The sequence below is a fragment of the Rousettus aegyptiacus genome, unplaced genomic scaffold (assembly GCF_014176215.1).
Source record: "Rousettus aegyptiacus isolate mRouAeg1 unplaced genomic scaffold, mRouAeg1.p scaffold_m13_p_16, whole genome shotgun sequence".
Classification (NCBI taxonomy): domain Eukaryota; kingdom Metazoa; phylum Chordata; class Mammalia; order Chiroptera; family Pteropodidae; genus Rousettus; species Rousettus aegyptiacus.
In genome coordinates, this window is record NW_023416291.1 from 40,811,379 (window position 1) to 40,836,228 (window position 24,850).

The window sequence follows — 24,850 nt, forward strand, 5'->3', positions numbered from 1 at the left end:
TTTATTCTTTTTGATGCTATTAATGGAATTGTTTTCTTAATTTCATTTTCAGTTGTTTATTGTTAGCATATAGAAACACTACTGCTTTCTGTATGTTGAGTTTGTATTCTGCGATTTTGCTAAATCTGTTCATTAGCTTATTATTAATAGTTTTGTGATTCACTAGGATTTTCTATATATCAGATCATGCCACCTGCTAATAAAGAGTTTTCCTTCTTCCTTTCCAATTTAGATGCCTTTCCTTTTTTCTTCTTCCTTTTTTTTTTCTTTCCTTTCTTTTTTTTTCTTTCACCTAATTGCTCTGATGGAACCCTCATGTTGAGTAGAAGCAGTAAGAACAGGCATCCTCATCTTGGTCCTGATTGTAGAAGAAAAGCTTTCAATCTTTCGCCTTGAGTGTCCTATGAGCTGTGGACTTCTCATAAATGCCCTTTATCAGATTGAGGAAGTTCCCTTCTCTTTGTACTTTGTTGACTTCTGGTTTCTCTTTTCTTCCTCCTTCCTCTCTGCCCTTGACGACAACATGGGGTGTGACCACAGGAGTGATTCTTCCTCCCTTCATGTGGCACCGCCACCTCTCCTAGGTCCTGCTTCTGAATGAAGATGCATTAGGGGCAGGGCTGAGGGTCAGCAGGTCTCAAAGGGAGGAGATCAGGGGCAAAAGAAATCTGGGTTTGGACACCTTGAAGACTCTTGGTCCAGTCAGGTGAACTTCCAGTGCATGGGCTGGGGCTTGTCCCCTCATCACTGTCTCCTGGACACTGAGCACTGTCCCTAAGCGGTGATGCCACGATGAAACACTGCCTGACTGCAGGTCAGAGAAGTTGTCTGTCACTGAGGCCGACATCAAGTCCCAGAGCTGTAGCCAGTCCTTCTGACCTTCCCGGAGCCTCAGGCGCCCTCGGGACTGGAGGGCTGGGCAGAGCCCTTGAGCACATAGCCTAGGCCATAGCACTTGCTCGGCTTCATCGGTGCTGCAGGCAGGCTTGAGCCTGCTGCGTTACCTCCCAGGCCTCATTCTCTTCTCTAACACAGACACCTGGCGCTCCTGCTAAGGTGGGAACTCAGCAATCTATTGTCATTCGAGTGCCTCATGCATGGCCCGGCACATGCTCAGTGCTCTGTCTTCCTCCTCTGCTTGTCAGAGGTTTCTTTACCTCCCTCTGCATCCCTGGTAACTCAGGCTACATCCTGTCATACTCTGTGAATCCCATCTTGCCTTCTTATACACTTGGTAGATTGTCTTTGGGTCTCATCCTCTTGGATCCGGGTCTCCCCTCTTAGCTCTGACCATGACCTTGACAGCTCTTTCCCTGAACTCCATCCACAAAGGGAGATGGGTACACGGTGACGTCCCTGGCCAGCCTTCCCAGAGCCATTGCCAGTAACACATAGTGGTCCATGGGCAGCCCACCCTCATGGCTGCAGGAAAGAAAGGCCTGGCCAAGTCCTTGGCCAGCTTTTGCTGCTCTGGTGGAGGTCTAGGGACCAGAGACATGCCCTTTCTCCATTCTGCAGGGAGGCTCAAGAGAGCAGCTCTGCCTTGACAAGAGGTGGTGGGTGCAGCACCTGGAGCAAGGGCTCATGATTGAACACCCGGTTCATGTCTTGTTTTGCCACCTTCTTGCTGTGGAAGCCTGGCAAGTCACTTCCCTGAGCCTCAGCTCTTTCATCTAGGAAGTGGCCATAGGGACGTCTCCCTCTAGGCTGGTTGGACGATTCCTTAGGGAAGTGCTCAGCCAGGGTGAGCCTGGAACCTTTGCTGAGCTGAAAGTGGAACCAACCACCCTAGGGGGTGGTATAGAGGGTAGGGAGACCCTTCTGCTGGGGTCGTGAGGGCAGTGCACAGCAGATACTAGGTAACTGGTAAAACTGTAAGTCCACACTGCTCGCTCCAATTCTTAGCTTTTTTTTTTTTTTTTTTTTTTTTTTTTTTCCCCAAGAGCTGTCTTAGTTCCCTGAATTTTTATCGTGGTGGTGATTCTTTAAGCAATTGGTCCCTGGCAGGTTAGTGGAGTTTCTTATCCTCTGATTGCTGTGGTCACAGCACCCTCTAGTGGGCACAACTAGGACTTTACAATGTTTGACACTGACAAAGCGGGCCCTAAAATAAAATGAGCATTTTCTTCAGAAAACTGCCTGCCCACACAGTTTCTTTAAATGGCATTTGTTGTCAGTCCAGCAAAGTATTTTAGTGTATATTGGATGATTAGAGCTATCATATACATTTAAAAAGATTGGATCCATTTAAAAATTATTAAAAACACCCATGTACAATGTTTTATAAAGTGATCTTTATGGTCATGATCTTTTATATTGATTTTTGGATTTCTATTAAAACTGTAGGGAAAAGAAACCAAAGGTGAAATTTGATATTGTCCCAATTAAACTTGATTGTTTATCATAGGTCAGAGTTGGCAGAGTTTTTCCTACGAAGCGCCAGATAATAAGTATCTTAGGCTTTGCAGGCCAGGCAGCCTCTGTCACAAAGACTCAGTTCTTCCATCATAGTGTGAAAGCAGCCTTGGACCATGTCGATGAGTAGGTGTGGCTGTGTGCCAATAAAACTTTATTTACAGAAACAGGCCAAGCATAGTGACTATTCCAGCCTCCAACCGAATGGGCTTTGGGGTTTACCTCAAGTGTTCACAAATTAGGATATTTACCTAATGTTGACCTTCCAGCTGGGCAAGCTTGAGTGGGCAAGCAGTGGGCTTCCTCTTTAGCTTCCCATTTCACTCAGCGCGTGTCTTAGTGTCACCCACCTGTTTCCCTCAGGAATTGGTGGTTCTGCCTGTTCTGACATCTATAACAAGATGAGAGAATTTTTCTACTTAAAGTTCTTGGTGTAACGTTGAATCTTCAGATAACTGTTATTCAAAGAAGTTTATCCCCTATAGTTAACAATAGGACGTTATTGTTGTTATTTCGATTATTATAAAATAGTATGTGCTCATGAAAAAATCAAGTATCGGTAAGAGTATTAAGCACGAAAAGTAAGCACCCACAAGTATCTTATGTGTCCTCTAGAAATTTCCTCTGCATGTGCAAACAGATGTTTATTCTTTTTTAAAAAAAAAATGGCATCCTGTTTGTTCTGCCCCAAGGATTTCTTTTTTTCATGTAGCAGTGTATCAGGTGTGCGGTCCCTGGCCGTGACACGGAGACGTAGAGCCCACTCTGATCGGATAGATGCTGCTGTTTTGTTTGGATGCTGCATGACTTGCTCACCCAGCCCACGCTTTGGGGCGATAGCATGTCCTTCACGTGGTGTCTCCATGTCCCTTGGGGGAGCGGAAATGGGCAACATGGTGGGGTGATTTTGTGTGCCTCGCAAGCCCTGTCCACATCCTGCAGAAAAGCTGTGGTCTGTCCACCTTCCCACACCTGTTCCAGCTTACCGGCATGTTCACATCGGTGCAAATCCTATTTAGATTTTTCCAGAACTATTCTTTGTAAATATTGTTGACACCCTGTAGGTACCCTGCTTGGGACAAGCATCTCTGACCTGTTCGTCAGTGGCGGGTGTAGAGCCTGAGAGGACCAGCAAAGAGCCCCCACTGAGTGAGGACACTACCCCCAGGATGAGTTTTCTCATTCATAAAAAGGAGTGCAAAGTAGCTGGTGGCTCCCGAGTGGCCTGGCAGCCATCAGCTGCTTCCTCGTACTGCTGCGGCTTTGCACGTGCCAGTACCCTTATCGGAAATACTTTTCCTTTTTGTGGTGCACTTGAACACAAGACCCCAATTATCAGTAGTTTGCTGGGTGAGCCCCACACACCAAGGCCCAACTTCAGTGTTTTACGCTGAGTCCTCCCTTGCCTGTTGCCACCCATCGTCCATCTCAGCCGTCTGAGCTTTCTCCCAGCCTCATGGCATATCACTGTGATGATCTGGGTATACTGGTCTCTCACCCAGTAAATCTGAGTGTCTCCAGAGCTGGGGTCACCTTACATGTATGGACAGAGGCCCTGGTCTGTAGCAAACGGTGATCACTGGGGCTGTGGGCCGAGATAAAGGCGGTTCTGTACACTCAGACAAACGGAGAATCAGCACTGTGGACCTGGCCATGTCTCTCCAGTGCTAACACCTCCTTTGTTTGTGTCCTTAGTTCACAGGAAACGGGCCCTGTGAAATGAACAGTGTCCAGAAGAGCGATCACGAAAAGAACCTGGAACACAGCAAAAAGCGCTCCCGGCCCTCACTCCTCCGTCCAGTATCAGCACCGGCCAAGGTAACCATCAGCTATGTGTCTAGATGTCTGTGTGTGTGGACACCCAGGAGCCTGGCCCTCTGTGTAGGTGACCTGGGGGGCAACATGAGGAGGCCTCGGGCAGTGGTCTGAGTCTGGACCCTGGTCTGGTTGAAATGCACCAGCTGTGGGATCTTGGGAAGTTGGCTCACCTCTAAGGTGGCTGTTCATCTGTTCCCTTGACTCAGAAAATTGTTGTAAGGAATGTTACCTCCTCCTGCAGAAACGGAATATAATGCTTTATCTACTCCTTTTCACCATCACGACTCTTTCCCCAGCAGGACCCCATGTACAGTTGTGCAGGTTGGTCACTGCACAAGGTGCCCTTCTGAAGGATGAGAAGGGCTGAGATCCATCCCTTGTTGCATTCATCATACGTTATAGTGATTTTCTAATTTCATCATTTCTTATGCATTTACTAGATGACTTTCTACTGTAAGGATGGGCTTTCTCTTTATTTAGTTCCCCGTATCAACATGGACTCTGGGTTATAATCCATGACTCAATTTATCTTGATGTCCAGACTATCCCAGATTTGGCCAGTGGAGCCCTTCCGACTGGCTCCCATGTTCTCTTGACACATCCTCATCATTCTTCAGGCACTTGGGAGATGGTTTTGTAGCATCCTTGATGCCTCAGGAGTGCAGCCAAGTTCATGTCCTAGTCCAGCTTAGAGACAGAAGTCTTCACAGAAATGTGAAACCTAGACTTCTCCAGGATCCCACTGGTGCTATCCTTTTTCTCTCCCCTTCTTGTGCCCTTCTCATCACCATCACAGGACAAAACAGGCAGGAAAGAGATTTCTGATATCATATCCAGGGACACAGCTCCCGTGCTATTCCAACTTCGATGCCCCCACTTGTTATCAAAAGCCCTAAATTGCCAAGATTTAGATCCCAGAGTTCGGGCAGGGTGGTCATGCGATCTTCACCCTTTACTAGGTCTCAGATGCAGGGTGGGTGGTCCTCAGAAATTCATCCCTGGGAATCCAGGGTAGACCTCATCCAGCATCCCCATGATACTTCACGTTGGGAGAGCTCAGTACTGGTAGTGGTTCTACTCTGACAAAGGTGGGCAGAGGGGCTGCTCATGGGGTGCACAGGGCACTGATGGCATACAGTTCTCTCTACAGAAGAAAATGAAACTACGTGGTACCAAAGACCTGTCAATCGCTGCTGTGGGGAAGTATGGGACTCTACAGGAATTCTCCTTCTTTGACAAGGTGACTGTTGGGGCTCAGATGGGCTCAGATATCTAGGGCAGGAGCTCCTGGGAAGGGAGCAGGAGGGAAGGGGAGCCCTTGGGTAGTCTGAGAGGAGGGGCTGGCACTAACTTTCACAGTGGAAGGGAGTACGGGCTGCTGGTGAGCAGGAGGCAGCAGAGCTCAGGACCCAAGCCTGGTTTGAGGACACATGTCTGCTGCTCCTCAGCTGTGTGACTTTTCTAAAGTAGGGATGGTCCTGGGACTCCCACCCAGGGTCAATGGGCCAGGCCAGCAAGATGGCCTGTGCACATGCTGTCCGAGTTGTGAATTGCTGCATAGAGAGCGTTGCCCTGCAGACCACAGCCAGGCACTTTAGAGCACGCCAGTGTTGGTGACTCTGCATCACCTAGTGATGTCTGAACCAAGTGGGTGAGGAGGAGGGGGTTGGGCCTGGCCTCAAGGCCCCTGACTCGCTCTCCCCACAGGTGCGCAGGGTCCTAAAGAGCCAGGAGGTCTACGAAAACTTTCTCCGCTGCATCGCACTCTTCAACCAGGAGCTCGTGTCGGGCTCGGAGCTCCTCCAGCTCGTCAGCCCTTTTCTAGGGTGAGCAGTACTCGGGCTCCCCATGTGGGATTTGTTTTTGTAAACTCTGCCCACCCCCTTTTAAGCCACCGCTTTGGGTAGGTGCTTTATTCAATGTGGTCTTTAAATGAAAGTTGTTACGGAGATTGTTATAGATTCACCTGCAGTTATAAGAAAGAACACAGATCCTAGGACCCTTTCCCTTCAACCACTCCCCACCCCCACCCCCCACCCCCGCCTCCACGGTAACACCTGAGGTCAGCACCACAACCAGGATGGTGGCATTTGGGCAACCCACCCATTTTTGCAGGTTTCTCTGTTTCTGGTACCTGTGTGTGTATGTGCATGCGTAGGTGCATGTGTGTGTGTAGCTGTGTCACCTGGGAAGGGTCATGTGTCCACCACCACAGTCAAGATACTCAACTGCTATGGAACCACAAGGATTGTCGTGCGGACCTTCGATACTCACGCCTGTGTCCCTCCATCTCCCTGTCCCAGGCCTAGCCCCCAGCCCCTGGCAACCACTCAGCTGTACTCCGTCTCTAACACTTCTGTGACAAAAGTGTGACATAAATGGAATAACACAGTATGTAACCTTTTGGGATCAGCTTTTTCCACCTGCCGTAAAACCCTGGAGGTTCTCTTAATAGAGGCTTTTAAAATTTATCTAACAGTCAAATTGCAGGAAGAATGAACATCTCTGCCTAGCATCTGAGCTGCCCAGAGAGAAACCCTGTCAGCAGGTCAGCAGCCAGCTGCTGGTGTGTCCTGCTGCAGTGTGGGGGCCGCAGTGTGGGGGCCAGGCAGCCACTGGGAAGGCAGGGGAACGCACACGCCCAGCTCATGCACAGTGCACTTTGGGAGGCGAGGTTGGTCGGGTCCCAGCATTGCCTTCTCCTTACCAGGACTGTCACCTTGGGCAAGTTCCTTAGCCAGTCTGACCTCAAGTTTCAGAAAGCTCCATGTGGCTCTGTATGTAAAACCCTTAAAATAGAATCTGAAACATGGCGAGCATGCGTTATACATGACCGTGTGTGATCTCTGGCCCCCAAGACAACCGCAGGGGAGACCACCTTGCTCTGTCATAGTAACTGTACCCTTTCAATAGGATTTGATATTTGTTTAAACCTAAATCCAGGTGACATTGGGGTGAATTACTTGAAAAACTTTTCATCAACATACGTAATGACTCATGAGAGTGTACCCACATGGGTGGTCCCAGGAGGAGTCTCTCCCATCGGGGCAGAGGGCTCTGGAGCAGAGCTTAGCAGACTTTATCTGTCAAGGGCCAAGGGTCAGGGCTGTCCAACTCTGACATTGCACAAAAAAGCCACAAGCAGTGATTCAGGAATGGATCTCGCTTAGCCAATAAAACTTTATTTACAAAGACCAGGCTTGGGCAGGTTGGCCATAGTTGATCAATCCCCGCCTTTTTCAGTCAAGGAACATTACTGACCCGCTTCTGCCAGTCTAGGTCATCTTTTCCAGTATGTTTCAAGGCTGTCCTGCAAGTGGTGGGGCCTGGTTAGTGACAAAGCATTGGGGGGTCGAATTCACTCCCTAGTAGGGACTTTATGCATATCTAACGCTGGGTTTCACCTCTTACCTCTCTCTGACCTTACATCTGGCCATCTTTACCTGCAGGCATCTTCACAGAGCCATTCTGAAATCCGTAGATCACTTTCAGAAAGCCCCAGGGGTGCTGACTTACATTTGTCTTTATTTCTGAAGGAAATTTCCAGAACTCTTTGCACAATTCAAGTCCTTTCTCGGGGTGAAAGAGCTGTCATTCGCCCCGCCCATGAGTGACAGATCTGGGGATGGAATAAGCCGGGAAATTGACTATGCATCTTGCAAGCGCATTGGATCCAGCTACCGAGCACTCCCTAAAACCTACCAGCAGCCCAAGTGCAGCGGGAGGACGGCCATCTGCAAGGAGGTAGCACCCCAGGGCTCACGTTGACTTGTGTTGTGAATGCCACCGCGCAGAAACACTCCTCACCCCAGTGTGTCAGATGAAAGACTGAGTGTTAACCCCCGGAATGTTGAATAATAGGTGGTGCTAGGATGTGGGAAAAGAAAATACTTGATCAGAGATGACAGTTTCTTACCCTGCTGGCAATTTGGGTAAGCCACAGAGCCCACAGCACCAGCATAGGGTTTGGATGCTCCTCCATCATTTTGACTTAAATTTATTTCTGCTGTGAGCCTTCTCAGTCCTGGGTTCACTGCCCTCAGTATGTTTCCTTTTAGCTTGACTACTTAAACACCTCTTCAGGGTTAGTGGACAACTGCATTTCCAGAATTCAAGGGTGCCTTTTGGATTCCAGGGTATGGTCCGGAAGTTAGCAAACTACTTAGGCCCTGTGGGCCAAACCCAGCCCGCTGGTAGTGTTTATCAGTTAAATTTTATTGGCACACAGCCATATGCATTAATGTATATGTCGCCTGTGACTGCTTTACCAGGACCAAGGCAGAGCGGAGTAGTCCTGACCACATGGCCCACCAGACCTGAAGTATTTATCCAGCTCTTTACAAAGTTTGCCCTTAACCAAAGTCACGTTTTCTCTTAAAACCATTTTAAAATTAAATTTACTATTTGTATGATAAGGGAATTTCCTGTAAAATCAGCATGATATTACTGATATCTTCTACACTGGACAGCACGGTAAGCAATTCCAGCCCCCGGGGTCTGTCACACTGGTTACGGCATTTCCTTGGTGCAGGTGCTGAATGACACCTGGGTCTCCTTCCCCTCCTGGTCAGAGGATTCCACCTTCGTCAGCTCCAAGAAGACGCCCTACGAGGAGCAGCTGCACCGCTGTGAGGATGAGCGTTTTGAGGTGTGTGTGCTGGCGCTGCGGGGCCCTCCCAGCAGCCCTGGGTCTTAGCGAGGATGGGAGTGACCCAGGATGCATGCCTGTCCCCCCTCCTCCAAGGGACTGCCTTCTCGCTCTCTTCTGCTCCTCTCTCGCTCCACCCTGGAATGTATCCCGCCCCTACTCAAACCCCTGGTCTCCTTTCGAGTTTCAGGTATTCTAGCACTTTCCCTGACAAGTCCTTTTCTGCCTTGCTTTCCCTCCAGGCTGGCCAGGCAATAGTAGTTTTTTTTCTTTTTTAAAAAATGTTTATTTAAATTTAATTACTTAAGTTAGCTTAAGTTAATTTTTTGAAGTTTTTACTAATATCATTGGGAATTCACATGCAGTGTAATAACACAGCAATTATGGTTCCCTTCTTCCAGCGATAACACTTGTAAATCGCTGTCACTGTATCACACACAGCTGGCACAGTGACATTGGCCTGTCTGCCCAGGTGGACGGTATTCATGTGTGCGTGCCCCTGTTCGCATGTGCGGCATGTGTGTTTATTCAGCTCTGTGCAGTTCTCCCATCTGGGGGGGGGGGTCATGTATCCACCACCACAGCCAAGATACTGAATAGCTCCCCACCACTAGGACCCCTCGTTCTGCCCTTTATAGCTGAACACCTCCCTTCTGGCCCCACCCCAGCCCTGACCCCTGGCAGCACTGACCTGTCCTCTGTCTCTCTCACTGTCATAAATGGAATCACATAGTATGTACCCTTTGGGGACTGGCTCTCCCAGCACGTGCCCTGAGAGCCATCTCAGGGCTAAGTGCGCCCCAGGTTTCTTCCTTTTTATTGCCAAATAAAACATGCTCTTGATGCCCGTGAAGGGGGTCAGCCGGTGGTGATCGGCCCACAGTCTCAGGCCCTGAGCACTGAGTGTTGCATTTTTGCCTCCCCTGGCTAGGCCCCAGCCCTGTAATCAGCCCCACTCAGTCAGGCCCCTAGACCCTCGTGAGGGCCCTGCCTTTTAATGCCTGTCATCCCTGCTCAGACATGGCTGGCCCAAATGCCTTCCTGGGGCCCCGCCGACCCCCTCCCTGACTGCCATCCTGTTCTTGTCTCCCTCTCCGTAGTTAGATGTAGTCTTGGAGACCAACCTGGCCACGATCCGGGTGTTGGAAAGTGTACAGAAGAAGCTTTCCCGCATGGCCCCAGAGGACCAGGAGAAGTTCCGGTTGGACGACTGTCTGGGAGGCACATCGGAGGTGATCCAGCGCCGCGCCATCCATCGCATCTATGGTGACAAGGCTCCGGAGATCATCGAGAGCCTCAAGAAAAACCCCGTCACTGCTGTCCCTGTTGTCCTCAAAAGGTGTCCTCAGCTTCTGGCTGCCCTGCCCACCACAGGGGCCCCCTGGGAGCTCACTAATCTCGTGCTGTTCGCCAGGGGTTATCATCACAAGGGGGTGGTCCCTTGGGCCTCAGGCTGGCTTATTGGGTTTTCCAGTTTTCCTTCATCTCCCTGTTCCCCTCCTGAGAAGAAAGTACAGTTAATGGTCGTCCATGTCCTTCTAGCACATTCTTCATACACATAATCAGATCTAAATATAAGTCCTATACCCCAGCTTGCTTTTTATTTAGTAATATGTCTTAGGAGCCTTGCCATGCTGGTGAACAGGTATCAGTTAAATGGCCACCCTCGGGTGCCATACACAGCCCTGGGATTGCAGAGCTGAGCGGCGCCCACAGCCCCCTCCCTCATGGGGCTCACAGCTACAGTGGGTGTGGTCCGTGGTGGGAGTCAGGCCTGGGAGGAGGTTCGTTCTGAGGCAACAATGTTTGAAAAACCGTAAAACCATCCACACTGGTTCTTGATCCTTTGCTTCCTCCCTCCCTGTCTTCCTCTCTCATATTCATCACAGAACCCTGTGCACAGACAGGCGGGGAGCTGGCTGTCCCAAGTTTGGAATGCGATGGCTGGTCTGGGTGTAGGACAGGCTGGTCCTATGCATGGGTAACTCAGGCGGGCATCCTGGGCTGTCCCTGTGCTGAGTCCCTCTGGTCCCCACAGGCTAAAGGCCAAGGAGGAGGAGTGGCGGGAGGCACAGCAGGGCTTCAACAAGATCTGGCGGGAGCAGTATGAGAAGGCTTACCTCAAGTCCCTGGACCACCAGGCTGTGAACTTCAAGCAGAACGACACCAAGGCCCTTCGCTCCAAGAGCTTGCTCAATGAGATCGAGAGTGTCTACGATGAGGTGAGGCCCTCCTCTGCCCACGTCTGAGCAGGCCCTGGCCCCGGGCAGTCCCAGGTCTCTGCTTGTTTCTCAGTGGTTAGGCAGGGTTAGTGGCATTGACCTCACAGGGCTGCCCAGGGGTGAGGATGGATGTTTCTGTGGCACCCAGACTAGGAGTGGCTGTGGGAGGACTACAGTAGTTCTGCTGTTGTCAGCAAGGTCTCCTTCTCACCCTGTAGGCCTTGCTGGACCTTCCTTTAGGTGCGTGACACTTCCAGCTTTCTCCACTTCCAGTATGTGCCAGGCAGCGTTAGAACCCCCAGGAGGAGCATCCCTTGCCCACAGACCTTCCTATGCTATACCATTATCCAGATTTTAGCAATGAGGAAATCAAGACACAAGAGGTGACCACTTGCCAAGGCCAGTTGCAGGAGATCAGGGCTCTGCCTCCCGTGCCCTCTTGCCAGCCTTGGAATGTTCAGGCGTACAAGTCCCAAACCACAAAACAGGCAGGGCCAGTCTCTTGGGCTCCAAGTATCTGGGCCTTTGAAAAATGCACGCAGGGAAAAGAAGAAGAAAAATGCACCCAGAGAGCAAGTTACTACCAAGAACCTGCGGTGGGAGGTCTGGCTGGGCAGTGAAGGCCACTGGTTGTGGCCATTAGGGCGGTCAGCTGGCGCTCCAAGGAGTGGCGAGGGAGGGGCCATGCCCACGTCACAGAGGCAGGGCAGCATCGATGACCAAGCACCTGCCTTAGCAGGGTCACTTATTTTCTTTTATCCTTCATGTTAGCAGCCAGTGGTTGTACCTCCTCTTACCTCCTCTTATGGTGTGGAAATTGAAGGCAGAGGAGCCAGGCCACTACCCCGAAGCCTCCAGCCCTAGGGCACGCTTACCCCTTGGCCCCTGACTCCGCCTTCAAGGTCATGGGGTCTGCAGTACATCCTTAAATCGGGGGTGGCGGGATGACCCAAAAGACCACTAAATTCCTTGGCTCTTCCCCTGGGGGCAAAGAGGAAAGAAGCATTTGGCTGGTGGGCAGGGCGCAGCATGGGAGGCCCAAGCGCTGCCCTCAGGTCGTCTCACCTGCAGGGATGGCATCCATCTCACTTTTCTCAAGAGCCTAGACTGCTCCCCATAATGGTGGGCTGAGTAACATTGTCAGGCAGCTCAAGGCAGTCTGGAGGAAGTAGTGATTATCTTCAGGTTTTCAAGAAAAAAAAAATCAGTAAGCTAGATAAAGACCAAGGGGAAGGGTGAATCCAGGGACATGTTCTCTAGGGAGAAAAAGCAGACAGGTTTTTACAAAGACCCTGCACATAGCAGGACAGAAGTCAGCGCCCCCGACGCATTAGAGGAAGAATACCAGGTCTGCGAAGCACTGAGTCGACAGGGTGGCGCGCCAGGGCTGGGGTCCCCTGCTTAGCAGCGCGGGAGGGCCTGGAGGGGCGTGATAGAGCTGGCTGTGCTACTGACCAGATTGGTCTGGACTCGGTAAGGAGACTGGTAGGAGTGGGGTGGTGAGTGGGAGCAGGCAGGTCGGGAGGCCTGTGCTGGACGACAGGAGGACCGTAGAGGGGCTAGCGGCAGGCGTGAGTGGCTGAGGTAGGCGTTACCCACCACTCTAATATCTGACACTGAGACAGAGCCTGTCGTCCTAAGCTGTGTGTAAGTGTAAGCAGACCCGAATGAATGATGGTGAGCGAAGGGGCCCAGGGTCCACCCTGAACCTTCCTCATCCCCATGGAGAGCTTGGAGTGGGCAGCCCGGGTCAGCCAGAATTGGGTATCTCTCAGTCTTTAGATATTACTCTAGGCGCTGGAGGTGGGAAGGAAGTTGGCCTCATTCTGGTCCCGGTACTGGGCAGTGTGACACCATTAGAGCCCTTAGCCCTGGGTCCCCATCTTGTGTTCTCCCGGCGGGTCAATTCCTGCCTGATAGCCACCCTGTCCCCAGCACCAGGAGCAGCACTCGGAAGGCCGCAGTGCCCCTTCCAGCGAGCCACACCTTATCTTCGTGTACGAGGACAGGCAGATCCTGGAGGATGCAGCTGCACTCATAAGCTACTACGTGAAGCGGCAGCCAGCCATCCAGAAGGAGGACCAGGGTACCATCCACCAGCTGGTGCACCAGTTCGTGCCCAGCCTCTTCTTCTCCCAGCAGCTGGACCTGGGGGCATCGGAGGACTCTGCCGATGAGGGCCGGGGGAGCCCCCAAGGGCAGAGTGTGGATCCCAGTGACCGGAAGAAGCTGGCACCTGGGCCACAGAGCAGCCCCCCAGAGGAGAAGGGGGCTGCAGGCGAGGGTCCTGCCGCTGAGCAGCAGCTGCCGCCACCGCCGCCACCGCCGCACAAACCCCTGGACGACGTCTACAGCCTCTTCTTTGCCAACAACAACTGGTACTTCTTCCTGCGCCTCCACCAGACCCTGTGTTCCCGGCTCCTGAAGATCTACCGCCAGGCGCAGAAGCAGCTCCTGGAGTATCGGACTGAGAAAGAGAGGGAGAAACTGCTCTGCGAGGGCCGCCGGGAAAAGGGCAACGACCCCGCCATGGAGCTGCGGCTGAAGCAGCCTAGTGAGCCCCCCAGACCCCGCCAGAGGCTGGGGGTAACGCGCAGTGCTGGGAGATGGGCAGCTGCCTGCATGGACCCCAGGGGTTTCGGTTCATAGCTTCTAATCAGAAATGTCCCTTGCATTTTTTTTTGATTTTCCATTTTGAAATAATTACATTGTCCAGTGAGAAATTTCAAATGAGAAGTCACAAAAATAGTAGAGTCTTGAACACCCTTCCCCAGCCTCCCTCAATGGTGGTACCACTGGCTGTAGTGCCATGGCAGGACCAAGAAACTGGCATCGCCAGACCACAGCCTTAGTCCTTGTCGCCTGGCCTCCCTGGGCACACGGCTCTGGGTGCTTCCCCCCGAGCCTGGATGCTGGAACCACCACCCAGCCAAGCTTCTGTCCTGGCGCCACAGGCCGACATTAGGACACCCGTAGCGGATGGTGGGGAACACGGGCTGCCCAGTTCCATGGAGATTCTGGATTCATCCTGGTGGGGTCCTCGTGGCCGTGACCCCGAGTAATCTGGCTCCTGCCTATCTCCAGGTGAGGTGGAGTTGGAGGAGTACTACCCAGCCTTCCTGGACATGGTACGCAGCCTGCTGGACGGCAGCATCGACCCAGCGCAGTACGAGGACACCTTGCGCGAGATGTTCACCATCCACGCCTACGTCGGCTTCACCATGGACAAGCTGGTGCAGAGCATTGCGCGCCAGGTGAGCGGGCCAGGGACAGCGGCCGGCAGGGCAGCAGGAGGCCTGGCACGTGGGGCAGCAGCCCCTCCCCTCAACTCCCTGCCTGTCCCCGACTTCGAAAACTGGCCCTTGTGTCACTTTCATGCTACGCAGTCGGCCTTGTGTCAGTAGCTTCCTTTTAAATCAAGATAGAATTCAGTTAACGTAATAGTAGCCATTTTAAAGTGAGTCATTCAGTGACATTTAGTACATTCACAGTGTTGTACAACTGCCACCTCTATCTAGTTTCAGCACATTTTCATCACCCGGAAAGGTGAGCCCATCCCCATTAGCGATCACTTCCTATCCCCTTCCCCTAGCCACCGACAGCCACCAATCCGTTTTCCATCCTCATGGATTTGCTTATTCTACACATTTCATACACACAGAATTATACACTCTGCGGTCTTCTGCGTCTGGCTTTTCTCACTCAGCATGCTGTTTTCAAGATTTATCCATGTCATAGTATGTGTCTGTGCTTCATTTCTCTTTACAGCTGAGTAGTATTCCACTTTGTGGGTAGACCACATCCATTCCTCCATTCATCCATAGGTGGACACCTGGGTGATCTGGATAAGGCTGCTGTGAACAGGGCTTTCTGAGATTTGTTTGAATCCCTGCTGACAAACCTTTTGTGATGATAATTTGGCAATGTATAAAGAGTCTTAGCTCACTCCGCAGGGGGTGGAGCTAATATCAGTGCTGTTCGTTAGCATCATTTATAGTAGCAAAACATTGCCCATAGCCAAATGTCAAAGAGAAGAAACCGGTCACATAAATATAAATGGCAAAGCCCTGGACAGGTCGGATGTGGTCCTGGGACTTGGGTCCTGCTCAGATAACTGCTGGAGTTGTTTTTCTTCAACTCGAATTTTGTTTCCTGATTATCAAGTAAGCTTGTTAACTGTAAAGCGGAAGAGAAGCCAGGAAAAGCAAAATATCATTAATCTCCCACCCAGATAGGTCACTAGAAACATTCTAGAAGAGGCTTTTGCTTCCAGGTTTGAGAAACTTTTTATTGATTTAGAACACACTTACAGAAAAGTGCCCAAATCCTAAGTGTGAGGTCGGGTGGGTCTTCATATACCGACACCTCACCCACAGCCCCTCCCAGCCGCTCCCGTCACGGGCACCTGCCGCCCCGATTTCTCACACTGAGACTGCGTCCCTGGTTTTGAGCTGTGTGTAAATGGAAGCACACCACCCAACTGGCTGTGTCAGGTAGCACGATTATGCGACATTCCTGCTTGTTGAGATGCCCGTGGCTCCTTCGTCCTTCAAAAGGTTCTAGGGAACAGGCTCCCATTTGGGCCCTTGGAGCGGCACTGTGCATCTCCTGGCGGCCATCTGGGCGTTTCCTCTTCTCCCCCAGGTGATGTGTAGGTGGGCTCGCCAGTTGGGGTAGAAGCTTCTGGTTTCCTGGTTGGTGCTCTGCATCCTTCCCAGGTCTGGGGGTTGGCAGTCTCTCTCGTCTGTCTCATCTGTCCTGGGCCGAGGGGTGGTGGTTTACATTGCATTTCCCTCATGGTTTATGGGGTTAGCACCTTTTCATCCCTCTCTGGCTGTTTGGACGTCCTGGCTTGCGCAGAGCTTGCCCACGCCATTTGCCAGTATCTCACGGATGAGTGGGAAGCTTCGAGTCTTCTGGCTACAAAGACACATCAAAAATGACAAGTCTATTCTGATACTTAACACTTTTATCTTCAGCAACCTTCTTGTTTCCTTCTGGGTGCTGAGCTGGGTCTCTGCCCTTCCCTGTCACCATCCACAGTCGTGGCCACTGTGGCCCGGTGATGGGGAAGCAGGCATGAGGCCCTGCGCACAACTCCTGGAAGTAAAGACTCAGGACACCTCAGGGCTGAGTGCTATACCCCCTGGGCTGGGGTCACGTCTGCCCACAAGGGGCCAGAGCTCTGGGGACCCAGCCACGGCTCCACTGGAGCCCGCTAGCCATGCCTTGGAGCAGATATTCACAGGGCCCCTCTATAGCGACACTGTAGTTTGCCTTGGAGGGGGCTGTGTCCACGCTCCTTGCCTTTTTTCTTTTTATTAACGTTATTTGTTTATTGGGAACCTGCCGTGTGCCAGGCATTCTCTGAGACTCATGTGCATCTACATGTTACTGTATTCATTCAACAAAGCGACACTCCAGGAAGAGCCCAGGGCCCCGAGACTAAGTGGGGCCCACTTAGAGCGGCTTCATCTCAGCCTGCATCCGGGCCATTTCTCTTGCTCGTTCCTCTTAAACCTAATGGTTTTAAATGTCTTTGTAGGAATTAAAGGAATTCATTGTGTTTATGCTGACCATTTAGGGAAAATAACCAAATGCCCTCCCACTACTTTCAGATAATTAACCATGCCTGTTTTAGAACGCTTTCTTCCTTATTTATTCATGTTTCTCACATCCAGGCAGGGTTTACTGGTCCAGTCTAGTTTGCTCCGCTCCGCTCTGAGCCGGTTTGCTCTGGTCTGCTTTAGTCCATGTTTTCTGGTCTGGTCTGGTTTAGTCTGGTCTGATCTGGTTTGCTCTCGTCTGCTCTACTCTGTACCTTGTGCTGAAATCACCCTGTGCGGACTGTCGGCTCCTGGCCTTCACCCCCACGTCGTGGACTTGACCCTGTCCTCTTTGGGTGAGTCAGGAGCCCCAGCAGGAAGTACAAGTGGCAGCTGCACTCGCCTCTGGGGCTGGGGACACACAGCCAGGGCACCCACCGGCTCTTCCTCCCCACCAGCTGCACCACCTTGTGAGCGACGACATCTGTCTGAAGGTGGTAGAGCTCTACCTGAACGAGAAGAAGCGGGGCGCTGCTGGCGGGAACCTGTCCTCCCGCTGTGTCCGCGCCGCCAGGGAGACCAGCTACCAGTGGAAGGCCGAGCGGTGCATGGCCGACGAGAACTGCTTTAAGGTGAGAGGCCAGCCATGCTTGGCACCGTGCGTGGCTGGGGATGCGAGGGGATCGCCCACAACAGGAAGGAGCCAGCTGTCGTTCTGGGGCCTGGGGTGCATGCTTGGGCTAGACTGCGATTTGGCTGCAGCCATTCCCATACCCAGCACATCCTTAACAGGGCCTCTTAATACTGGCCCCCACCTCAGAGGGCACCACAGGGCCTGTGAGGTGGATGCCCAGCACATGGTTCCCAGAGGAGGGATCTAGGCCTAGAGACTGGTAAAGTCGGACTTTTGATGACCATTCGACCTCTTCTGTGTCAGTCTGGGCTGGGCTGTTCTCTCGGCTTCAGGCTTTTTCCCCTCCTCCTTCCCTAGGTGATGTTCCTCCAGCGTAAAGGGCAGGTGATCATGACCATTGAGCTCTTGGATACCGAGGAGGCCCAGACAGAGGACCCTGTGGAGGTTCAGGTGAGGACCATAGCACTAGGCTCTTTGCCTTGTACATGCTGGGGGGCTGGAGACAGCCATGAGCAGCATCATAGGGCTCCTACCCGAAGAGCCCCAGGCATGAGCACAGGCCACGTACTCTCCACGTGAGCACGAGATTGGGCAGGAATTGCAGACCAACCCTCTGGGGTCAAACATGTGTCCCAGAGCAGGAGGGCTATGTGAGAGCCAGGCTGCCCTCCCGCAAACCCTGGCTCCTCCCACCTGCTGCAGACACCGTGGCATCCCTATCAAGCCCGTGGCCGGCATGGTCACTCAGTTGTGTGACCTTTGCACTCCCCATGAGTAAAGCTCAGGGCCCCAGGTCCCTCGCCATAATCACCAGGAGAACGTCCTGCTGGCCCACGCTCTGAGTCACATATTCCATTAGAGTAGACATTTTCCTCTTGGTCTCTGTTTTCTCGTAAGGACACCAGGCATTTAGGGGCCACCTTACTCCAGTGCGACATTAACTTACCTCGGTTACATCTTCAAAGATTATCTTTCCAAATAAGGTCACATTCACAGGTACCAGGTCTTTTAGGGGGACACAGTCCAACCCACAAAAGTGAACAGCTTGTCCCAATTTACCTGGGATATTCCCAATTTTATTACCAAAAGTCCCACATACCAGGAACTGTTTTGTCCCAGACAAAATACAGCAGTCAGTCTCCTCACACTTAACTACATCAGAACCTTTTCTGGAGTCAAACAGTGGGTAACCAAGTAAAGACATCAAAAATATGATTTCTGTTGCTGCCTTTTTGGCCTTAGGTCAAACAGCTAAGCTCTGTGGACCGGGAGCCGAAGCACCGTGTCTGCTCCAGAGCTCTGTCTGGACAAACAAAAAGGTGCAGTGACAATGCTGTCCTCGCACACCTGGGAGCAGGGCCTGCCCCGCCACCCGCCACCCTCCCAGCAGCCTTCCTTGTCTGCTTCACACAGGAAATGGCTTTTAAGACAAGTGAAGGTGGAGACCTGCATAGCCTGCTACTTCTGGAAGTTTCCAGCATGTATGATTTTGTCAACCTTTGGCTTTAACAGAGTGATGAGCAGATGAAGGGTCACTTAGACACTACTAGGCATGCCCACCCGGGACTTGGGTGGCCCCTGCAATCCCCACCTTCTGCTCGCCCCCACCTTCAACCTGCTCTTGCTCTCTTCTTACTGTTGTTGGTATTCTGACGTCCATTCCTGGACTTCGATGTCTTCCGCGTGGGGGTTTCCATCCCCCATGTGTGAACTTCCCATACAGTGAGTACAGAAAGGTCACAGTACACAGCAGGGAATTCTCTCCCTAAGCACAAAGTGCCATAAGTTGTCTAATAGTGGCCTCGTGTGCACATCCTGCCCTAGCTGCTGTCTGGTGGTTTCCGTACATGTCAGGGTCCTCTACAGCCGCCATCTCCCTAAAGCTTTGGAAGGTGTGAGGATGACATCCCAGGGAGCCCCGAGCTTGGTCCTGGCCATGAGGCCTGATTTTCGGGGGAGTTATGGCTGTGTCTCACTCTGTCCCTGCAGCACCTGGCTCGGTACGTGGAACAGTACGTGGGGACTGAGGGTGCATCCAACTCACCCACAGAGGGCTTTCTCTTGAAGCCTGTGTTCCTACAGAGGTGAGAGGACCCTTGGAGAGGACCCCTGTCTTTAATTGGGGTCGAACGACAGTGTTGCCTGCATCTGGGATCATTTCTTGGGTGCCTGATGTGTATGAGTGTGGCCTTGCCCTCCTGAGGTCTGGGGTGAGGAGAACAGTAATTTCAGGGCCACGAGGAGGGGGTGAGGGCTCCTGAGGGAGAAGCTACAGGAAATGGCAGTGATCAGGCCAGAGACAGAAGTGGTGGCTTCATGGGACCCCAGACCGGGACCGGAAAGAGCCAGATCTCATCAGGTTAGGTCCAGACAGTGGAGACTGTTGTTGGGTGTTAGATTCAAGTGGGGACCACTTGCCAGGTGGTGGCTAACCTGGGGGGAGGAGTCCCTGAGACAGTGTCTCAGAGAGGAGGGAGGGACGTGGCTGGGACTAAGGAAGGAAGGTAGACCAGATCCAGGGAGAGTGGAGGCAGAGAAGGGGACCCGGGCAAAGAGGTTCCTCTGTTGGATGGACTAAGAAAGCAAGTGGGAAGAGGCAGCAGGGCTGGCCAGGCAGCCCCTCTAGCTTTTCCAGCAGCAAGGTGTGACTGGGTTTGGTTTTCACCGGATTTAAGGGTTTAGGTGGTGGTGGTTTGCTTCGATTTGCATCTTTCTGACCCCTGGGAAGTCCATCGGAGGATTTCCTGGTCTGCAAATCTTCCTCTGGCCCCCAGGAACCTCAAGAAGTTTCGTAGGTGGCAGTGCGAGCAGGTGCGGGCTCTGCGCGGTGAGGCCAAGGGCTCCTGGAAGAGGCTGGTGGGCGTGGAGAGCGCCTGCAACGTGGACTGCCGCTTCAAGCTCAGCTCCCACAAGATGATGTTCATCGTGAACTCCGAGGACTACATGTACCGCCGGGGGACCCTCTGCCGGGCCAAGCAGGTGCTCCTCCTTTCTCTATCTTAGGGACCTGGGTCCAGCTCATAGCCGGCTGGGGGTGCCTGGGCCCCCATCCTAGGACCTGGATCCAACATACAGCTTTCTGGGGTGCTTGGGCCGCCTGGCTCTCCCCCCCGCCCTCCCCCTGCAGGTGCAGCCCCTGGTCCTGCTTCGGCACCACCAGCACTTTGAGGAGTGGCACGGCCGCTGGCTGGAGGACAACGTGACAGTGGAGGCAGCCAGCCTGGTGCAGGACTGGCTGATGGGCGAGGAGGACGAGGACATGGTGCCCTGCAAGACACTCTGCGAGACGGCTCACGTGCACGGCCTGCCCGTGACCCGCTACCGTGTGCAGTACAGCCGCCGCCCCGCCTCGCCCTGATGCGCCCTCACGGCCTCCACGACACGCAGCTTGGTGCAGTCGCTTCCTTGGCCTGGGTGTCCCTCAGGGGCGTTTTCATGAACCACTTAAGGGAAGTGGAGCATCCCCCAGCCTCACTGCTACAGGCGGCCAGCTCCAGAGAAGGGAGTCGTGTTGGCTTGCAGCCCCACGCTGCCTTTCCCCTCAGCTCCCCAGCTTCCTTTGCGCGCATCCTGTGTCATACCTGAACCCCCTGCACTTGAACTCTGGGGCTCAGCCCCTACCAGAAAGGGAAGGATTCACATGCTTGCCAAGGAGCAAGCAGTTGCGTTCACACACCTGCTGGGCATTGACATCGTCGGTGCCAAATCCCTGGGTGGGGCCGCAATGGTGGCTTGGTGCACAGATGGCTGGAAAAGTTGGCAACAGGCCATGCGAGGGGCACATGTTTGGGAGGGGTCAGTGTTCAAGGGCCCCCAGCATGGAAGGTGTCAGGATGGTGGACCTGCTTAAGAAGCACGTCCTTCCCAGGCGGTTCTGGGAGCTTCCAGAAACATTTCCCAAACCAGGCAACGCCCATGTCTGCCCTGCAGGCTCGTCCCTCTGACAGTGGGAAGAGCCTTTCAGCCAGACCGTTAGGATCCCACTGTCAAGACGTGGGCTGGGCAGGCTGTACTAGAATGGCCCAACAGATCCCGCTCTCGAAAGAGACGCCAAACCCTGTTGACCTGGCAGCCAGCCTGGTCTGTGAGGGCACAGGGGTTGGCCTGACACTCCCACCATGCTTGAGTGTTGAGTGGCCCATGCTGGGAGGGCCCTAGGCCGGGGTCATGTACCTAAGATGGGCATTCTAGAAATACATACATGCACACGTATTTATTCCTTTACATTCTCTAAGCGGTTATAAGTTCTGCAACAGCCAGGTTCCTCGGCTTCTTGGGGGGTGAGAGCCCTCCCCACACCTGCCCTGACACTGCTGTTTCCGCAGCCGCCACCTGGGGAGGGTGTGAGCATTTGGGGCTGAGGCATCCAAGGCTTTCTGTGCCAAGAACGCCAGGCACATCAGGTTGGAGACCAGCTCTTTAAACTTACTGCACCATGAGAAACCCTGCCAAGCCTCTGGCACCATCAGACTGGGATCCATGGACAGTAGGCCTGGAACCGTCCTGTGCAGCCTCCTCTGTGCTAACTGCAGCCCTCGCCCTCCTGCAGCTGAGCTGTGCCAAAACCACAGTCCCTGGAAGTAGAGACTTCTTTCTAGAACACTCTAGAAGTTACCTGTGGAACTCAAGGTTTGTGAAGCCTTTGACTTTAGGCCTGGGCCAAAGCTGACATGTCCTTCCTGGGGTCCCCCCACCCATGTTTTCTCTTGAGTGTAATCCAGGCACTTTGTCCTCATCTTTGTTTTGTAAGAAGGGAACTCATCCTCAGAATTCCTGGACCAGCCCCGCCCAGTGGCCCCTTGGGGAGCCCACCCCCCCTCTGTGCCTCTGAAGGGGCCTGGGCTGTGGGCCAGACCCCCGAGCCCCCACCCTGCATGCTTTGGGAGCTCGCTTCTGTTTTTGAAGAATTTTCGTTTTGGGGCTTGGACTTCCTTTGCAGCTGTTTTGAATGTAGTTTCCTTTTCTATTTATTTGCACATTAAAGTTAAAAATATTGACCTAAAGCTGGGAAGTTCCGTCCATCATTTCCTGATGTTCTTTCCTGTGGGCAAATCCCAGGGCAGCTTCTGCCTGGTGAGTCTGGGGCCTGCAGGGAGCGTCTGCACCTGTGCACTTGCCTTGCAGGTTGCACCTGTGTGTGTGTGTGTGTGTGTTGGGGCGGCGGGGGTGAGGGGGGCGGTTCGCATTTCCCATAAGGTGGTGCCCTGTCCCCATATGGGAGCGTTTTCTAGAATATTCATTCACAATTCAGATTTTACATTCAGTAGAAATGCCGAGATGTTTCCTTCTAGTGTTGTGCATACAAAACCGAACTTCAAGACACAGGGTTTGTGCTGAGCTCTCCCTACTGGGGTGCCTGCCAGGTCCCGAGGCCCAGGGACAGGCTGGTGGGTGCCTTTGCTCCCCAAGCCCCACAAAACCACCCTCTGCGCTCCCACCTGACTTCACCATCACTGTCCCCTGAACATCTCCAGGACCCCCTTCCACCTGGCCTGGCTCTACTCTCCTCTACCCCTCTTCTACCTCCACCTCCATGTATGTGGGAGCCCACAGCTCTGCTCAGGGGTCTTAGTTGGCTGTCCCCTTCAGCTGCACCCCTGTACCTCCCCCGCAGCCCCACCCAGTGCCCACTGCTAGGACTCACCTATCAGATTCTTGAGTATAGTTGGCACCACTCTGCCCACCTGGCCAGTCCTCTTCCCAGGAGTTGTCCTGACCTGAAGTGGCCATGCTGCCTCCCAGGGAGCCTCTCCGCCCACACACTACCTGTGGTGGTGCCTGTCTGCCCCTCCAGGAGGTCAGGGGTGGTGGGCAGCTTGGAGAAGAAAGCTTGTGCTGTCTTAGAGTCCTCCTGCCTGGAAGAATCTCAGGGACCCTCTGTGCCCACAGACTGGCTTCCCTCGGTGGGAAGTGCTGGGCAGAGGCCCTGGGGTGCAAATGGTGGCCGCTGCAGCTCCCATGAAGGGTGGCCGATCCCAGGAGAGCAGACTGGAGCGGGTCCCATTGTAGTAGGCAATATTCTGAGACAGTCCCAGGATTCCTGCCCCAGTGGACACCCCATTAGTCCCTGCCCTTGAATAGTCTGTGACTGTGATGAGGTTCTTGGACAGTGACTGAAGAGAGGATCTGCTCTGGAAAATGGCAGCTCCATGTTGGGGAGGGGACGCAACCATGCAAATGAGGACGAGACCCAGGGACACTTAGACTGCAGCCTGGTGAGGTCCTAAGCAAAGGACAAGCTCATTGCCGGGACTCCTCACCAAGGGAGGTGCCAGATCACAGAGGCCTGTTGCTTCCTCTGCAATGGATTAAGCCACAGTGAAAAGGCAGCGGAATTCATGCAGCGGCCCTCCCCCTCCTCACCGCCCTGCGCCTCCCAGGGTGTCCGTCAAGTGTGGAGAGAGGAGCTGCAGGACTGTGGGCTGCCCTGCCCTCCTGTCCCAGAGCAGCACGGCGGGGGGCGGGGGGGAGGAGTTAGGCTTGGGAGTAGGTGGAGAGTTTAGGCGGGACCCAATGAACATTACTCCATTACTAGAGGAGTGTCGGCCAGCTATCTGCAAGGTACAAATAGCACTTCACACATGACTTCCAGGCTGAGAATGAGGCTGATTGTTCTAGAAAGCAAGCTGACTTAGAGTCAGTCTTAGGAGGCCTGGGGTGGGCAAAGACATGCCTGATAGGAGCCTGCAGGGACTGGGGTATGGGGTAAGGCCCCCATGAGCATGGGCCTTAGGAATCCCAACTCTGCCTGGCCCGAGGTCCTCCAGCACCCCCTGCTCCCCTGAGTGGCACCAGGAATGTGGGAGCTCCAGGCCATAGCACAATTGAGCAGCCTTGGATTTGGGGGTCTTAGGGAGGAAGAACTGGATATCTAGGATTGGGAGAGCTGGACTTCAAACCCTGGCACCCAGCAACCCCTCCTCTTGGGCCGGTCCAGTGGGTTAACATCCCTGCTCCCAGGCCGAGGCCCAGGCCAGATGTGAGGGGAGGTAGAGGCACACACGGGTGCCCATCTGGCTTCAAAATACAGCAAACACAATTTCCACAAAGATGGCTGCCCCGAGAAGAGTTACTTTGGAAGGACTTGAGGGGTCCATCTGCAGAATCCCATCTTCTGCAGACATGTGGGAGAGGGGCAGCCAGGGAGGACTGGTTTCCAGGGTTCCTGGTGGCCTGGACGGTGATGAAATCCAGGGCTAGCCGCTGAGTTGGGTTATTTTTCACCATTTAAGAAAAGCTTGTGTCTGCTATTTCACTTAGCATAATGTCCTCAAGGTTCATCCACGTAGCATGTGTCAGAATTCCCTTCTTTCTTAAAGCTACCTTTCTTCCTTTTTTTTTTTTTATGGAAAGTGACAAATGTACAGAGAATTCCAACAGTGCAAAGCAGCACAGAAGTTAAAGGCCCAAGTCCCGCTTCCCCAGGGTAGCTGCCCCAGCAGCCCCCGGGAGGTACACCTGCACAGCTTGTTGCCCAGGTGGGACAGGACAGTGGCCTATACCTCCACCTGCCCTGTGTAGAGTCCCTCCTTCCTGCCAGCACAGGGTTGTGTCCGTGGGGTGGGGG

The 24,850-nt window shown here is 53.1% G+C and overlaps 1 protein-coding gene across 1 annotated transcript in view; it reads left to right on the forward strand.

The window, feature by feature from the left end:
* SIN3B (SIN3 transcription regulator family member B) overlaps positions 1 to 22,286 on the forward strand; it is a 36,791-nt gene extending 14,505 nt beyond the window's left edge. Inside the window, exons 6-19 of the mRNA XM_016157772.2 lie at positions 4,111 to 4,233; positions 5,384 to 5,473; positions 5,941 to 6,059; positions 7,770 to 7,977; positions 8,765 to 8,881; positions 9,982 to 10,220; positions 10,920 to 11,103; positions 13,039 to 13,657; positions 14,188 to 14,357; positions 17,108 to 17,281; positions 17,641 to 17,733; positions 19,273 to 19,367; positions 20,058 to 20,262; positions 20,411 to 22,286. Of these exons, the coding sequence (XP_016013258.1) occupies positions 4,111 to 4,233; positions 5,384 to 5,473; positions 5,941 to 6,059; positions 7,770 to 7,977; positions 8,765 to 8,881; positions 9,982 to 10,220; positions 10,920 to 11,103; positions 13,039 to 13,657; positions 14,188 to 14,357; positions 17,108 to 17,281; positions 17,641 to 17,733; positions 19,273 to 19,367; positions 20,058 to 20,262; positions 20,411 to 20,641 (2,667 nt within the window). The 3' untranslated portion in view covers positions 20,642 to 22,286. The remainder of the gene's footprint in view (positions 1 to 4,110; positions 4,234 to 5,383; positions 5,474 to 5,940; positions 6,060 to 7,769; positions 7,978 to 8,764; positions 8,882 to 9,981; positions 10,221 to 10,919; positions 11,104 to 13,038; positions 13,658 to 14,187; positions 14,358 to 17,107; positions 17,282 to 17,640; positions 17,734 to 19,272; positions 19,368 to 20,057; positions 20,263 to 20,410) is intronic.
* Positions 22,287 to 24,850: the final 2,564 nt, after the last annotated feature.